Source organism: Somniosus microcephalus, chromosome 2 (genome assembly GCF_052327205.1).
Source record: "Somniosus microcephalus isolate GS21.2 chromosome 2, FLI_Smic_1.0, whole genome shotgun sequence".
NCBI lineage: Eukaryota > Metazoa > Chordata > Chondrichthyes > Squaliformes > Somniosidae > Somniosus > Somniosus microcephalus.
Genome location: NC_140988.1, coordinates 107,837,576 through 107,855,994, shown reverse-complemented (window position 1 = coordinate 107,855,994; position 18,419 = coordinate 107,837,576). Strand labels below are relative to the sequence as shown.

At 42.7% G+C, this 18,419-nt stretch overlaps 1 protein-coding gene across 3 annotated transcripts in view; it reads left to right on the top strand.

Moving 5' to 3' along the window:
• LOC147122874 (protein transport protein Sec24B-like) overlaps nucleotides 1–18,419 on the top strand; it is a 132,740-nt gene that overhangs the window by 60,443 nt on the left and 53,878 nt on the right. For all 3 annotated transcript variants that reach the window (XM_085961654.1, XM_085961664.1, XM_085961647.1), the window contains 6 exons: nucleotides 1,529–1,631; nucleotides 3,137–3,263; nucleotides 6,739–6,848; nucleotides 7,073–7,185; nucleotides 8,122–8,240; nucleotides 16,747–16,802. In XM_085961654.1, coding sequence (XP_085817780.1) covers nucleotides 1,529–1,631; nucleotides 3,137–3,263; nucleotides 6,739–6,848; nucleotides 7,073–7,185; nucleotides 8,122–8,240; nucleotides 16,747–16,802 — 628 coding nt within the window. The remainder of the gene's footprint in view (nucleotides 1–1,528; nucleotides 1,632–3,136; nucleotides 3,264–6,738; nucleotides 6,849–7,072; nucleotides 7,186–8,121; nucleotides 8,241–16,746; nucleotides 16,803–18,419) is intronic.

The following is an 18,419-nucleotide window of genomic DNA, read 5'->3' as shown; positions in this document are numbered from 1 at the left end:
TACGCTGACGATACCAGCTCTACCTTGCCACCACCCCTCTCGACCCCTCCATTGAATCAAAATTGTCAGACTGCTTGTCCGACATTCGCTACTCGATAAGCAGAAATTTCCTCCAACTAGATATTGGGAAGACCAAAGCCATTGTCTTCGGTCCCCACCACAAACTTTGTTCCCTAGCCACCAACTCTATCCCTCTCCCTGGCAACTGTCTGAGGGTGACCAAGACTGTTCGGAATCTTGGTGTCATATTTGACCCCGAGATGAGCTTCTGACCACATATCCACGCCATCACTAAGACCGCCTATTTCCACCTCCGTAACATCACCCAACTCCACCCCACCTCAGCTCATCTGCTACTGAAACCCTCATCCATGCCTTTGTTATCGCTAGACTTGACTATTCCAGCGCACTCCTGGATGGCCTTCCATGTTCTACCCTCCATAAACTTGTGGTTGTCCAAAACTCTGTTGCCTGTGTCCTAACCCGCACCATGTCCCTTTCATCCATCACCCCTGTGCTCGCTGACGTACATTGGCTCCCGGTTAAGCAACGCCCTGACTTCAAAATTCTCATCCTTGTTTTCAAATCCCTCCATGGCCTCGCCCCTCTCTCTCTGAACTTTCCTCCAGTCGCACAACTCTCCCAAGATATCTGCGCTCCTCTAATTCAGGCCTCTTGAGCATCCCTGATTTCAGTTGCTCTGTGCCTTTTAGCCGCCAAGGCCCTCAGCTCTGGAATTCCCTCCCTCTACCTCTCTTTCCTCCTTTAAGACACTCCTTAAAACCTACCTCTTTGCCCTAATATCTCCTTATGTGGCTCGGTGTCAAATTTAGTTTTATAACGCTCCTGTGAAGCGCCGTTAAAGGTGCTATATAAATGCAAGTTGTTGTTGTTTAATGTATCTTTCATACCTGCTGGCTTTTTAAAGGCCCTACAAGAAATGAGTCTGGGCAGCTTTGACTCAGCTCTCGATATGTACCATAACATGTAACTCTACTTAATTGGCAAACTCAACAAGAGCACAGGGAAGCTACCAAGGTGAATGAAAAATGTTGCACTGGTGCATTCAGAAGTGTGCTGCTGAGGTTGCCGCAGAAGAGAAGGATCTTTATGCTGTATCTAATTGTACTAATGCTGACACAAGCAGCTCAGTGGAAAGTGTTCCATTCTACTGCACTAACATTCCTCACCTTGAGCACAAAGAAAGTATATGACGGTGCAATTTTAAGCTTTCTCTAATGCTGAACCTTTATGTGTAGCCAATGCGAAATGGCTGATGTAAAATTTGCCAAATGGGTGTATTTACCCCATACCCAATTCTACCCCCTCAATTACTGGCATGTGTTGAGCATATAGAGTAAATATACCTACCCTGTTTGCATAGCATATGCAATACTAAAAAAAAAAAGTAATCACTAGAAGCAGCATATTGAGTAGAAAAAACGAGTAAAATATTTTACCCTAGGATTTGCTCTATAATGGGGTAGTGCCTGATTTGATTATTTTGATGCTGTTCCTCTTATCTCAGCTTATTCCGGTGCACTCTAATGAATATCCCTCAAACCCAGGCTTTGCTGAACAAAGCAAAACTTCCTCTTGGATTATTACTCCATCCCTTCAGAGACTTGACGGTAATCAACTTTTTTATTTGTGTGTATAATGGTGCTCTTCACCCCATACTATCTCTCTTGACGCAACTGTAAGTCCATATTGGTACTCAAAATCTTCAATACAGAACTGCTGCTAGTAATGACCTCTTCAACCCATATTGCCTCTTACTGTGGCCAGGGTTGCCAACAGGCCATACTGACCTTCATTCCACAACGTACACGAATGTTAGAAAGTAGAAGAATGGAAATTACGAAATGACTTTGGAAAAGTGCCTGTAAGGAAAATGTCAGCATCTGCTTAAACATTTGCATGAAAAGCGATATTACACAAGCCTACATTGAATTTAGACTTTTACCTTCATTTATGTAATAGTGGGAGCAGTGAGCTACTGCTTGCCAGGTTAGTGAAAAAGGGGGTGGATGGTAGAACTCCTGACCCACTGGCTAAGATGACCTATTTTCTTAGTGTCCCTACCACTGGAGGTGAAGCCAGCAAGAAGCTCCCTTTCTCTTTTCTATTACAGATAAATAATACTTTCTGAATTTTTACAGCCGTTTTACTGGCTGGAAACACTGCCCGAATGGTGACAGGAGCTCATCGTGCAAGGCAGAAACGTAATGCACCCATCTCGTTATGTAACCGTAGTGTTTCTGTGTAATGCACTTTCTGTCACCAGTCTTACATTTTTTCTGCATTTTTATGGTTATTTGTTCTGCCCAATGACTGAAATTTAAATTCGACTGCTAGCATTTATTTAAAGTTTTTCCTCGGATTTTCTCTGTCCTTTTTAATCCTCCACTCAGCATTAAAGGAGGTGGAGCTTTACAATCCCTCTTAGCGTAAGTGTGACTCTTTAACTGCTGTATATTGTTTTTGTTTGTCTTCAGGTAGATAGGGCAGTTCTGCCTCCTGTAGCACTAATCTAAATTTTCCTTACTTGGAGAGCCAGAATGTAATGCAGAAGTGGCATCCCAAAGCAAAAGTTCAAGCAGTCATTTTGCTTTTTTTTTTAATGCTTTTCAGGGTAGACATTGTCTAAGTAATCTGGAACATGCTACACCTCCACCACCCACATTTGCAGGTTCTCTGAAGCTTTTTAGCCACTGCTTCTTAATATTCAGGTGATAAGTAAGGAAAACAGTTGCTGCAGTGTTTGAAATCCATTCAGTGAATATTATAATTTTTTATTGGTTTACTTCTACCAAAGGGACGAATTAGGGCTTTGCATAATTTGATAAATCAGCATTAAAATTGTTGGTAAAACCACTGCCACCCACTGAGAGGAATATTGTGCCTAATGGGTTCAACAGACAAGTGAGCAACCAAACCTGCTTGTGCATGAATTTCTTCACATAGAATCCCTCTAGAGATATTTTAACAACTGTTAATATTTTATTAGCCTTGTCTAACATGTGGAATTGCACCTTTCTGTTTCCATTTCAGTTGTTAGCAAAATTTGCGTTTTATTGACGAAAAAGCTAGAATATTTGCTCAATACTAATGATTGATTTCATTGATGATTTAGCATTTGCCTGTGATTACGTCCAGCACCATTGTCAGATGCCGATCCTGCAGAACTTACATTAACCCATTTGTATCCTTCCTTGATCAAAGGAGGTGGAAATGCAATCTGTGTTATCGAGTCAATGATGGTAAGTTAGCAAATGGTTTGGTGTCATTCGGGGTCATCTTAACATATGAAAAATCTAAGTCGTTGTGCCTGAGAAGATAAGGTTCAGTTTTACAATTAAGGTTTTTAGGACTGTTAAACTACTTGAGGGAGACATTGAGAACATTAGTGGCATTTTCATTCCACATCCTCTACATGCCACAAAAGGAGTAACTGACAAAAATGGAGTCTATTTGCCTGCCTGGTTTTGGTTTGGTGTGTGATCCTTTACCTCCAGTCATAGTACGCAAGTTTTTTTTAAAAATCAACTGCATTTCAAATTCTTGACACAACGTTACAAGTGAGTTTATTTTAGCAGGAGGTCCTGGTAAGGGAGTGTCAGAAGCTAGGAATTAAATTGAAAAGCAGGACCTCAGAGGTGGTAATCTAGCCGGGCAACATGGTAATTGGCAGATCAGAGAAGAGAATGCATGGCTGAAAGAGTGTTGAGGAAAGAGGAGTTCCATTTCATGGGACACTGGCACCAGTACTGGGACAGGAAGGAGCTATACCACTGGGACTGGCTCCACCTGAATCGGAATGCGACCAGAGTCCTAGCAGAAAGGATAAATAGGGCTGTGGATCAGACTTTAAACTAATAAGATGGGGTGGGATTTCCAAGTGGGAGGGAGGAGTTCTGGTCACCCGGAAGTCCGGGTTTCCCCGAATGCCATGGAGTTTAACTCCATGGCATGCAATTTTTTTTTTTAAACTGGTTCCCCACCCCGAAGCCAACCTGATTGACAGGCTTGGCTCCCTGTAGGGTGGGGAACACTGCAGAAGAGGCCGCAGCCAAGGAGCAGGTAGGTTTCCTGCTGCTCGGGATAGAGATCGCGAGGGGGTGCGGGTGGGTACAACCTGGTTTGGAGGGTTGGGGGTGATCGCAGGGGGTTGGAGAGAGATCAGGGGCAGAGATGGGGGTGTCGGGAAGAGATGGGAGGGAAAGACGGGGTCGGTGATTGCGGGGGTGGGGGGAGATCTGATCGCCTGGAGTGGGAAACAGGTTTGCTTGGGGGACTGGGAGGAAGCACTCCTCGCAGCCCCCACAAGCAGTGTGTACCATCTACAAGATGCACTGCAGCAACTCGCCAAGGCTTCTTCGGCAGCACCTTCCAAACCCGCGACCTCTTCCACCTAGAAGGACAAAGGCAGCAGGCGCATGGGAACCCTTCAAGTCACACACCATCCTGACTTAGAAGTATATCGCTGATCCTTCATCGTCGCTGAGTCAAAATCCTGGAACTCCCTACCTAACAGCACTGTGGGAGTACCTTCACCACACGGACTGCAGCGGTTCAAGAAGGCGGTTCACCACCACCTTCTCAAGGGCAACTAGGGATGGGCAGTAAATGCTGCCCTTGCCAGCGACGCCCACATCCCATAAGCGAATTTAAAAAAAAAAAAAACTCCTGCTCCTCATACTCCTGGCCCACAAGCAGTGCTGGAAAAGCACTTGCCTGTTCTATGCAGCAGTCCTTGCCTCCCTTTAGCTGTTGAGTTTCCCGAGGCCCGGGAAATGCAGGTTAACAAGGCCATGAAAAATGCAAACAAAGCACTCGAGTTCATTTCTAGAGGATTATAATTGAAAAGCAGAGAGGTTGTGTTAAACTTGTATAGAACCTTGGTTAGACCACATTGTACTGTGTACAGTTCTGGTCTCCATATTACAAAAAAGATATCGAGGCAGTGGAGAAGGTGCAGAAAAGATTCACAAGGATGATACTAGAACTGAGAGGTTATAAGTATCAGGAAAGACTGAACAGATTGGGGCTCTTTTCTCTATAAAAAAGAAGGCTGAGGGGTGACCTAATGGAGGTCTTTAAAATTATGAAGAGTTTTGATAGGGTAGACACAGAGAAGATGTTTCTACTTGTGAGGGAGTCCAAAAATAGGGCTAATAAATATAAGATAGTCATTAATAAATCCAATAAGGAATTCAGGAGAAACTTTTTTACCTAGAGAGTGGTTAGAATATGGAGCTTGCTGCGTAGCACAGATGCATTTAAGTGGAAACTAGATAAGTATATGAGGAAAAAGGAATAGAAGGATATTCTGATTGGGTTAGATGACGGGTGGGAGGAGGCTCGTGTGGAGCATAAACACTGGCATGGACCAGTTGGGCCGAATGGCCTGTTTCTGTGCTGTAAATTCTATGGCAGTTTCATAATTCACAACTTCAAAATCCAGAGAGTCCTTGTAATTCTTTACTGGGCAACTTGAGGAGCTATTCTGTTTAAATCTGGAATCGATTTGAAAAATCTCAGAAGAATTGTTTAATTTGAAATGCCCGAGAGAAAAAACTCAGTTTGAAGCATCCAACAAATAGTATAGATTAGTACAGACTCCCATAATGGTAAGACATACAAGAGAAGTTCTTTGCAAATGGTTGCCTTAATACTTAACACAACAGGAAAAATAAAAGTATCTTAAGTAGTTTAGAGTAAGGAGGGTAAGAAAGACCCCAAAACATAACCATTACCACCAGGAGAATTTGCTGGGGGGATAATATTTGATGACTATCATTCACCTAGAGATGTTTTCCTTCCTGCACCATATATAAATTATGCCTTCGTGGGTGTAAATTATTTTTCAATTATGCAGTTGAACTCATGGGGCTTGCAGATAGATTCGACCTTTAATCAAAATCACTGGCAGTATTCTTGCACTGTATATCAGGGTAGTTATGTCACGATTTCACAGTGCATTGGTCAGATCTGATTTTTCTTTTCAATTCTGGTCACTACATAGATAGAAATAATATATAAGCATTGAAGAGGACAGAGAGAGGAGCAAGAAGGTTGATTCAATATATAAAGCAGGTGAAGATTTGATACCCAGAAAAAAGGTTGATGGTTATGATTGAGAAGCACAAAATATTAAATGATATAGATAGGGTATGCTATAAATATTACTTCAAAGTAAGCCAGGAAAACCGGACTGGAGGATATCTATTTATTTAGTGAAAAGTACTAAAACTGATATTAGGAGTAACAATTTTATAAAATAATAAATCTTTAGAACAACCTACCAGACAGGGTAATAGTCAAACCATTAAGGACATTCAGAAAGAGGCTAGATGCTCTAATGAGTGTGTTAGGGTATTAGAAGGATGAGCTTTGGTGAGGAAAGTGGCTTTTTCTCATCCTTGACTTTTTGTTATATTTCTAGGGCTTGTCCTGTCTGGGTTGAATAACTCATTCAGTCCACTTCCCTACATCAGGGCATTTTAGCTGCTCCAGATCTTCGAATGGTGTCTGTTGCTCTTTGTATTTTGTTTTGGTGTCATTCTTGGATTACATTTTAAGTCTCCCAGTACATATGCAGAGTAAAGTATCGTTTGCCTGTTTACCAAAGAGGGGGCATTAGCATTTGGGAAACTACTTACATAAATTATAATAACTAAGTGTACTGTAATTTTACAAATTAAACAAAATCTTTCACTTTACTTTAAATTGCAGTACCTGAAGAATTTATGTATAATCCTTTGACACGCTCCTATGGTGAACCACACAAACGACCAGAGGTTCAAACTGCAACTGTGGAGTTCATTGCTTCTTCAGATTATATGGTAAAATTCTGCATTCTAGAGAACCAAATTAACAGATATTGTCATGCATATACTGTATTGGTAAAAGTGTGCTGTTTGCATACGGCACAGCATTGCAATCAAGTTTAAAAGGTTTTAAAATAGACTTAAATATTTAGTGTTTCAATAAAATAGTAACTCTGTAGTCTGAAGTTCTAATTGTTTGCAGCACATATCTTTCAATGTCCACAATGTTTTCTTTGCAGTTGCGACCTCCTCAACCTGCTGTCTACCTCTTTGTTTTTGATGTTTCCCATAATGCAGTGGAATCAGGATACCTGAACATTTGTTGTCAGTCATTGTTAGAAAACTTTGACAAGTAAGAGTGCATTTTTAAAATGGATTGTGCATGTGTGAATACATGGAACATTTAAGCAGATAGTCATTTCACAATTTGTTCCCAGATAATTTGAATTGCAGTTGTGAAACTTGAAGTCACAATGTGAGTGCATTTTGTACAGTTATAATTCAAAGAAATGTTTTAAGTATGGAGTCATAAAAACTCCAATTGACATACAACACTTCAAAACTTTGTAGCAAATGTTATTACCTGTTTGCCTTAAAATGCATTTTAAAGCTTTTTTGAATGAAACTAATTTCCTAACATTAATTCTTGTCTAGTCTTTACGTAACCCATAATAGTAGATTTAAGCCCAAGAAGAGATCTGATAATATATTGTAATATTAAGTGTCAGCTGTGGCTCAGTGGGTAGCACTCTTGCCTCTGAGTCAGAAGGTTGTAGGTTCAAGTCCCATTCCAGAGACTTGAGCACAAAAATCTAGGGCTGACACTCCAGTGCAGTACTGAAGGAGTGCTGCACTGCTGGAGGTGCCGTCTTTTGGATATTAACATTACACCGAGGCCCCGTCTGCCCTCTCAGTTAGACGTAAAAGATCCTGTGGCATTATTTCGAAGAAGAGCAGGGAAGTTATCCCCGGTGTCCTAGCCAATATTTATCCCTCAATCGTCATCACTAAAACAGATCATCTGGTCATTATCACATTGTTGTTTGTGGGGGTTTGCTGAACGCAAATTGGCTGCCGCGCTTCCTACATTACAACAGTGACTACACTTCAAAAGTACTTCATTGGCTGTAAAGCACTTTAGGACGTCCAGTGGTCGTTCTAAGCGCTAGATAAATGCATGTCTTTTTCTTTTCTTTTCATTTTAGCGGTTTGTGACTTATTGGTGTTACAGAAATTTATGCTGCTTATTTTTGAGGTTATGACCAATGTTATGTGTGCTATCTTTAAGGTTACCTGGGGATTCAAGGACCAGAATAGGATTTATTACATTTGACAGCACAGTTCACTTCTTCAACTTGCAGGAAGGGTTGTCGCAGCCTCAAATGTTGATTGTGTCAGATATTGAAGGTACAAGCTAAAAACGAGTCTTGCAATTGTAATCACTTTGTGGTTCATTTTTTATGTTATGTTGTGGCAGTAAGCTGTTCAGAGGAGTGGAATATTAGATTCATTTTATATCCACTTTTGTCATTGAAATAAGTATAGGTTGTGCATCTGAAACAAAATTTGATTTCTGTACAACCACAAACTTAAGTGCAATTTTGTTGAATAATGATGCAGCTAGCTAGGAAAAATCAATATGATTGCACTATAAATTAATAAATCAAAACCATCTTGGCCTGTATCCTACAATTAATTGGTCTTTCATTATACATATTTCCCAAAATGTAAAATTAACTTCATTATTTGACTAATATTTGCACAAATTTTCAAACTCAACTCAGTGGATCTGCCAAAAACCTACTTCATAAAGTTATGTTGATTTTAGCATACCTGTTGGTGCTTGTGTTGTATTGCTCCATGTTCAAATGCCAGTTTTGCCAGTAAATGTGTTCAGTAGAACTGCTCGAGTTCAGGGCAACTTTGGATTGAAGTTTCAGTAGAATACTAAAATCGTGCACAATTAAAACTACTGTATGAAAGCATATCTTTAGACAAAATAAGCGCCCAACCTCATCAAAGAAGCGACACTGGTGCAAATCAAAATCACTGGTTTTAGCAGCCCAGTACCTAGAAGGGACATACAATGATGTTGGTGTTATCCTCAGTGGGAGAAAGGTCCAGCCCACATAATGGACCCTATATCAAGGTGGGAAGTGCTATTTTCATCAAATAAGATCATCTGAAGTAGACAGTATCGCCATGCTCCAGAATGAGAGACTACCAGAGCTCTTCCCTAAATTTCAGCACTCGAGGGCAATGGCCCTGCACTGTCTGTCAGTCAGTCCCCAGGCAAGGACAGTTACTGCATGCCCGTTTCTCTATTTCCTGTCACAGATCGGCCTGAATTTGCAGTCGGCATGACAGTGAACTGTCAGCATTCACCGTCATACCGCCTTTGAAACTGACCACAAGTTCGGAATTTCCGCATGCGCTCATGCTCTGTCAAGTTACGAATACATTGAGGTTTTCTGCATCTTTCACCTCCTGATAAAAATCAACGTGCTGGCAAAAAGTTGGGCCAATTGCCCCCCTACTCCAAAGTAATTACACTTTGAAGTCTTGTGCAAGCAGGCGCAGGAAGCCCGTTGCACAGCGTAAGGGGACCAGCAGAAAGGTTTTTATTGGGAATGAAGTTCTAACACACAACACAATTAATAGGTACCATGTAGATCAAATGAAGACATGTTGCTGGTTTATTTCTACCATCAGAGTCAGCTGCTAGCTAAAGCTAAGCAGAGAGGAACTTGCCTCAAAAAAAGTTTTTGAAGAGCTTTTTGATTCCGTGTGAAAATTATTATTAAGCAGTTACGTACGTTCGGTTGGAGGGGAAAGAGAAAAATGTCAGGTAGTTTGTAACGGGATAATTTAGATAAAATTTGAGATTAACCATATAATTTTTTTCGGAGTCATGGTGAATTAAATAGAAACTGAAATCGATATTAATCTGTATAAAAGAGAGACAAAGAAAGCTCCCTGGTATTCCTGTTGAGTTTACTCAGAATTTCACAGAGTATAGGATTGGCAATAATATGGAACTTAGATGCAAGTTTCAATGAAGATAGAAGCTGTAAGAAATGCGAGATTTACTGCGCGTTCGACCATTAAAGCTGGCAAGACTCGACTGAATAGCTTATAGACTAAGAATCAGGAAGTGAAATAACCACCACCCCACGTGATCCCAGGTTCGCATACGCACAACGGTGCACTCCTGGGCTCCATGGGGGGTTCGCTGTGCGGAACTCTGCAACGTTTTAAAGGAAGTTCTCGCAGAGGGGAATCGCACGAGGTAGGTGCGGATTTACTTGTGAAGACGGCTTGGCCGCCGACTGCAAATTCAGGCCCATCAGTCCTTTGTACAGAAAGAAGCAAGAATCATTCTCGTGATCCTCTATTGACCCAGGAAGCTGTGGTTTTTGGACATTCTGACTCTTGCAGCCAAACCTACCAGAAACCTGTATATTGAAGAACCCCTAACTTTTATGCACAGCCACATTTGACACAAGAATTACAGAATTCCCATGTGAGGGATGGCAGAGAGGAGTTAGGATTCTAGCAGTCTGTTGTAATGACGCTATTGTCTTTAAGGTAAGCCTCTGTGCAAAAAGTCTTACAAAACTAAGTGAAAGTAATCTGTTCATTGTTCTCACTGCCATCAGGGTTTCCTATGCCAGTAATTTTACCAGTACAGTACTTTCAAATGCTATTGGTTGAAATAATCTGTCCAAAATCACTAATCATCCATGTGAGTGATATTTCTGTCCCTCGCTTTTCCTGGTTAACGAAGGAATGAAGTGTTTGTTTATGAAATATTCAGGGGGAAACAGGAAATGGGAAATAACGGGGTCAATGGTTGTGCTGTTTATAAGTGTGAAGGACTTGCTCAGGTCCAACTGTACAGCAAAATTCCCCCGGGGCTGCAAGCCAGCCACCATTGCTGAAAGTGTCAGTTGTAGATTTGGGATATTTGATGGCGTTACCCCACATAAACGAGGGGGGGAGAGAGAGAGGATTTATATCAATAAATAGATTCCTAATTTGTCTGCTTATTCTTTGGCCTGCCCCCAGGACTCCCACTGGCCCTTATGACCAGCATCTTCAAGCTGGAGCTTGAATTGCAACAGTTGTAAGTTTAGGAAAATGAGGGAGGAGGCTTCTCTTCTCACCTCCGCACTTATCTCTGGAGCTCCCCTGAGGATCAATGCTTGGCCCCCTCCTCCTCTTCATCTACATGCTGGCCCTTGGTGACATCATCTGCAGACATGGGGTCAGCTTCCACGCCCAGCTTACTTCACCACCTCTCTCAAGTCCTCCACTGCCCCTGTATTGTCAGACTGCTTTTCCAACATCCAGTCATGGATGAGCAGCAATTTCCATCAGTTAAACATTGGGTAGCCTGAAGCCATTGCCTTTATCTCCCACCACAAACTCCGTACCCTTGCCACTGATTACATCTTCCTCCCCGGCTGTTGTCTTGGGCTGAACCAGACTTGGTATCCTCGGCGTACTATTTGACCCTGTGCTGAACTGTTGTCCCTGCATATCCTCTGCATTACAAAACTGCCTACTTCCACCTCTGTAACCTTGCACACCTCCATCCCTACCTCAGCCCATCTTCTGAAACACTCATCTGTTTCCTTTTTACCTCCTGACTTGATTATGAAAATGCTCTCCTGGCCAGCCTCCCATATTTCATTCAGTTGACTGTAGGAGGTACTTACTTAACTCTGTTAACAGAGGGACTGTTGAACCATGGAAGTGCTGCACCCAAGTCTCATGTCTGCTACCATGGGTAATGCAGCCCAGATAGCAAACTTTGGTGTACATAGGATTACAGGATATACAGCACAGAAATAGGCCATTCGGCCCAACCAGTCCATGTCTGCGTTTGTGCTCCACTTGAGCCTCTTACTGTCTTTCCTCATCTAACTCTATCAGCATAACCCTCTTTCCCTTCTCCCTCATATGCTTATCTAGCCTCCCCTTAAATGTGTGATAAATCCATTAAGTGGAACAAGGACTCAGAGGCGATATCGTAGAATTAACACGAGTACTTTATTAACAACTGGGAAACATGTTTACAGACAGCCTGCATCAATCAGCATCCTGGCATTCCACCTTGTGCTGACCTATACAGGAAGCAAACCTCTGACCTTAACAGGAAGCAAACCTCTGACCTTAGTAGCAGCATTGGCTACAGCACCACCTGGTGGATAACCTTAATCATAACATCCCAGATTACTATATCCCTCCCCCCTTAAGATTTCAGTATGAATTTCTTAACAAACAACCATTCCTGAGGGTCACATAAGGAGTCTCCATTCATCATGTTCCATACTTGACAAATCTAACAGTTCAGTATCAATCTCTCTGGTGGCTTGCGAGACCTTTGTGAACGTCTAACAGTAAAGTCCCTGCTTGTTTGTGGTGAAGCCACCAGCTGCTCCTGAGCAGTGCTCAGAGTATCTGACTCTGCAACGATGGTTTCCTCTTGACCGATAGGTTCCTGTGGAATTATCTCTGTCCCTGGTGGTGGCACCACAGATGCACTTGGATAACTGGGGGCAACCCTGTCTTCAGTCATTGCATCTGGAACCTTCATTTCAATTTCCCCTTGTCTGGGAAGTATCTGATATACATGTCTGCGTACTACCCTACCATCTCCCAACATGACCTTGTATGATACTGGACCTGTCATTGAGTCTATGAAGCCAGGAATCCACTTTGGTCCATAACTGAAATTCCTGGTAAGGATCGCATCTCCTTCTCCAAAAGTTCGGCTCTTTGTTCTTTTGTCATGGTTCTCTTTTTGTTTGTTTTGTCTGTTTTCCATTTTCCTTTTTAGGTCTGGGTGGACAAAGTCGAGAGTGGAGCATAGTCTACGACCTAATAACATCTCAGCCGGAGAGAGTCCTGTGGTGGATTGAGGTGTTATTCTGTAGCTGAACAGAACCCGTGACACTTTGGCTGCTAAATTCCCTTCTGCACTTTTTTTCATCATCTCCTTAAATGTTTGTACGGCTCTCTCCGCAAGTCCATTTGAGGACGGATGATATGGAGCCGAGGTCACCTGCACTATGCCATTTTTTCCTCAAGAACTCTTTTGTCTCTGTACTCACAAAACAAGTGGCATTGTCACTCACCACGATCTCCGGTAGCCCTTGATTACTGAAGCTCCGACACAGGCAGTCTATAGTAGTAGTGGCGGAAGCAGAATTTACAGGATAAACATCCATCCATTTGGAATGTGCATCAATGATTATGAGGAACATCTTCCCCATGAATGGACCCGCATAATCTAAGTGCAATCTTCTCCATGGTTTATCCGGCCACTCCCAAGGGTGGAGAGGAACCGCTGCTGGTGCCTTCCGGTGTTCCTGACAAGTGCTGCATGTCTTGACTAGATTTTCTATCTCCTCATCTAGCTTTGGCCACCACAAGTAACTCCTAGCCAAGGCTTTCATACGCGAGACCCCAGGATGACACTGATGTAGTTGCTCTAGGATAGACTGTCGTGCTGGCCGTGGAATAATCACTCGTGCTCCCCACAACACGCAACCATCCTGCACACTCAGCTCTGTTTTCCTGACACTGTAGGGTGTGAAGTCAGCCCCTTCCGGATGCTGTGGCCATCCCCTCACCACATATTCTCGAACTCTAGACAGTACTGGATCTTTACCTGTCCATGTTCTTACTTGCTCTGCAGTCACAAGTGCCGTGTCAGTGTCCTCCAACATCATAACTCTGTCCTCTGGAGCTGGACGGATAGGTGTGCCTGGCAGTGGAAGACAGCTCAAGGCATTTGCGTTCCCATGGTACTTGCCCACCTTGTAGACGATGACATACTCATATGCCCTCAATGTCACTGCCCACCTCTGGATCCGGGGTGACACCATCTGTGGAACTGCTTTCATTTCGCTGAAAAGAGAGAGAAGAGGTTTATGATCGGTGCATATGGTGAACTTCCTGCCATATATGTACTTGTGGAACCTCTGCAACCCAAACATTACTGCTAACCCCTCTTTGTCTAACTGGGAATAGTTTTTTTCCACTGGTTAGAGTTCAGGACATAAACCCTATTGGTCTTTCAGTTCCATCTTCCATGCAGTGTGAAAGAACTGCCCCCACCCCGTAAGGTGAAGCGTCACAAGAGAGAATGATGTCTTTATCTGCATTGTAGTGAACCAGCACATCCGACGACAGCGTCAGTTTCTTGGACTGTTCAAATGAAACCCCCTGCTCCTCTCCCCACTGCCACTGTGTCTCCTTGCGCAGTAGTTTGTGAAGAGGTGCTAACACAGTTGACAAGTTTGGTAAAAACCTATTATAATAGTTCAGCAGTCCCAGGTAAGCTTTTAACTCCGCCACATTGGTAGGAGCAGGGGCGTCCTGCAGTGCTTGTACCTTCTCCTTGAGTGGATGGAGCCTGGTGGCGTCCACTCTGTGTCTCACGAACACTGCCTCATTCCCCAGGAAAGTGCACTTACTCCTCTTGAGCCAGAACCCTGCCCTCTCCAATCTCTCTAGTACCTCTCTGAGTGCTCAGATGCTCCTGGTCGGTTCTTCCCGTCACCAGAATGTCATCCAGATAGATGGAAACATGTGAAATCCCTTGCAGTACACCTTCGATTGTCCTCTGGAAGATAGCTGGACTAGCTGAGACACCAAACGGTAAGCGGTTATATGTAAACGAGCCCTTGTATGTATTTATGGTGACATACTTCTTTGATTCGTCATCCAGTGTAATCTGCAAGTAGGCATGACTCTCATCCAACTTTGTGAATTTCTTTCCTCCAGCCAGGTTTGCAAAGAGATCCTCTTTTGGGAATAGGATACTGCTCTAGTTTGGACACCCGATTGACAGTCAATTTATAGTCTCCACAGAGTCTTACCGAATTGTCCGGTTTTAACACAGGTACTATGGGAGCTGCCCATTCCGAACATTTCACTGGCTCCAGTATGTTCTCTCTCAATAGACGGTCAAGCTCAGCCTCTACCTTTGGCTTCATGGCATAAGGCACAGGTCGTTGTTTAAAAAACCTTGGCGGTGCCCCCTTGTCTACATAAATCTTAGCTGGGGGGCCATTAAATGTGCCAGGTTCCTCCTTGAACACACTCTCATGTTCACTCAACACTTCTTGCAAAGTCAACTGTTTGCTCGCATCTTTTTGATGTACTGCTCCCCAGTCTAATTTAAGTTCTTTTATCCAGCCCCGATCTAACAGGTTTGGTCCGGTACCCGATACTATAACGACAGATAGCTGTTCCACTGTGTCCCTGTGTTGCACAGTTACCTTAGCTGTACCTAATGTCACTACTCGTTCACCTGTATATGTTTTAAGATGCAGGGAGCAAGGCTTTAACTCTGGAACTTTTGCACGGTTCCACAATTTTGAGTACTCTGCCTTGTTCATTATGGTCACGCCGCACCCTGTATCCGCTTCAAAGTTCACCTTAGAGTCATTTACTGTCAGTTGCAATGTGATAGGAGCCACTTTTGGAATGTTCTCTAACATGCTATACATTATGAACATGTCCTCTTCTTCCTCAGCTTCCCCGCTGATGTGGTGTGCTCCATGTTTTTTCACTTCTCTCCCTTGGTTTTGCTGTCCTCCCCCTTTTGGTTTGGATTCCTCCACAGGTGATTTCGCCCTGCAAGCTCGTTTTATGTGTCCTTGTTTCCCACACTTGTAGCACTTTTCCTCCAGAAACCGGCATTCACTCGCCAGGTGATCGCCCTTGCATCTATAACATGCCTTCACATGCTCACGTTGTGGTTTCTGACGCATGTTCAACTTGTGCACAACAACCTGACCTGCAACTTGCGTAGCATTAGCCCTGTCTGAACCCTGTATTTCTTTTACATCTCTGTTCGCTGTCTCTATGGCTTGAGCAAGTTCCAATGCTTTTTCATAAGTAAGCCCAGTCTCGGATAATAATCTACGCTGCATTCGGTTGTCCATAATTCCGCAAACCAGCCTATCGCGCAGCATTTCCTTCAGGTTGTTCCCATAATTGCAATCTTGTGCTAATTTACGCAACACCGCTACATAGTCCATTACGCTCTCTTCCTCTTTCCTGTTCCTTGAATTAAACTTGAACCGCTGTACAATCTCACTAGGCTTAGGGTTGAAATGTTCTTTTAGCAAAGCCACTAATTCAACAAATGATTTGTCTCCAGGCTTTTCAGGACTGAGCAGATTTTTCATGAAACTGTAGGTTTGGCTTCCCACTGAACTAAGCAGAATGGCTTTCCTTTTTCCGGCATCATTTATTTCATTTGCTTCGAAAAAATAACCCAACACTTCACAGTATTCTTCCCAGGTTTGTGCTTGAATATCAAAAGCGGAAACCGTTCCTACCGTGGCAGCCATGCTCTCTTCCAGCTTGTAGCTAACTTTAGCTCGTGATTTTGTTGTTTAAACGTCCCGGCAGACTTTTCTTCTTTATGCAGGGTCCTTAAGTTGCCTCGTTGCCAAATGTGATAAATTCATTAAGTGGAACAAGGACTCAAAGAGGCGATATCGTAGAATTAACACGAGTACTTTATTAACAACTGGGAAACACATTTACAGACAGCCTGCATCAGCATCCTGGCATTCCACCTTGTGCTGACCTATACAGGAAGCAAACCTCTGACCTTAGTAACAGCATTGGCTACAGCACCACCTGGTGGATAACCTTAATCATAACATCCCAGATTACTATAAAATGCATCTGTACTATTTGCCTCAACTACTCCCTGTGGTAGCGAGTTCCACATTCTCACCACTCTCTGGGTAAAGAAGTGTAGATTGTAAGCATGCAGAAACGCGTTTTTAGCAGTTCTTTTATTTAGTTGGTCCAATCTAGTTATTTACTTGCAAGTTAAAATTTGTATTTTTCCCAAATTGATGAAGGCTTTCTTCTGCAGATATCTTCATACCTACTCCAGACAGCTTGTTGGTAAACCTGCATGAAAGCAAAGAGGTAGGCAAAAGGGAAAGAAAAGTTGTGATAATATTTAACATTCTTCCCTTTTTAAAATTTTTTTTGAATGCTGTGTTTAATTTCAGCGAATGTAATTCCACCATTTTACTAACTAAGGACTATATTTTCCACTATGGGTAAAGTTTAATAAAACATTAGATATGTGTCATCTTGGCTCAGTTGATAGAACCCTGAACTCTATGTTGAAACCCAACACCGGGACTTGAGTTCTTAATCTAGGCTGATACTATGGTGTAGTACTGAGAGGAACTCCGCACGGACTGAGTCCTGCACTATAGTCCTTCAGATGATGCTGTCTGCCTGCCTATTCCAGTTGGCAGGTGGATGTTTTAAAGATCCCTTGGCACCATTCAAAGAGAGCAGCGAGATCTCCCTGTATCCTTGCTGATATTCCTCCCTCATGAAAAAACAGATTAACTGGTCATTTATTTGATTGTTGTTTGTGGGTGTTTAATGTTGCAGAGTGGCTGCTATATTGTCTGCGGTCACTGCTCTACAAAAGTAACTCATTGTGTGTTGCGCTTTGACATGTTTTGACAGATGATAAGGTGCTGTATAAATCCAGGTATCTATTTTCTGTTTTGTTATGTGATATGTTAATGAGTAAGATCTTTAGAAAACAGCAACAGATTTTTCTTCTGCCTTTGCCATTATTTCAGTTTTGCTCCTATACTAAATTGTGTTTTTGAAAGTTAAACCACATTTAAAACAAAAATACTGGGTAAATTCTTAAAGGGCAGTCAAGAGGGGTTTGTGTATTTTGCTTAGGGTGGGATCAATACGAAGATTGAATTATTCATAGATTTGTGAGTTTATTTTATGAAGGAAAGGCACTATTTCAAAGTTTGAACAGAACACTGACAGACTGGACTGTTGCAGTGGACCTTTCAGCCCCACAGAATGGTGCAGCAGCCTTTGGTTATTACATGGTGCTGGACAGCTCAGCAAGGGCAGTCCGGGAACAGAGAGTGTAGGAGGTGCATGGCTCAAGCAAATTACCTCAGGCAGCATATCTACCACAACAACCCCATAGAGGTGTACTGAATGAGGAGGCTGAGGCTGTGACTAGTGTGTCATCCAGTCTGTGATGACTTCTGGGACAGTTAGGTATCCACATTGCATTACAATGTTAAAGGCCACCTCTCCTCAAGTTTTATTCTCCAGGGTTCTTCCTGACACCTGTAGGTAATATTTCAGGAGTTGTTATCAGTGCATTAAAGAGGTAAATGAAGCACTGTTTTGCCATACACCCACCTATGTACACTTCAGAGAGACAGCTCGTTTCCCCCAGGTACAAGGCATCATTGACTCTACACATTTGACTGTACCAAATCTATAGCGTGCTGAAATAAGAAGGCATATTATTCCATTAATGTGTAAATGATATGCCACCCTGACAGAAAATTATGCATGTTAATGAGCTCTTGCTAGGACCTACATAGGATGCTTTTATTCTGAGAAAATGAATTATAACATAGGTCTTTAAAGAAGGAAGAAAGGTTTGACTTCTCAAAGATGGCCTGAGTGGTCCACCAATGCCTGATGACATATCTATGCAACCCTTGTGCTCTCCTAGAGATCAGATACAATGCCCCC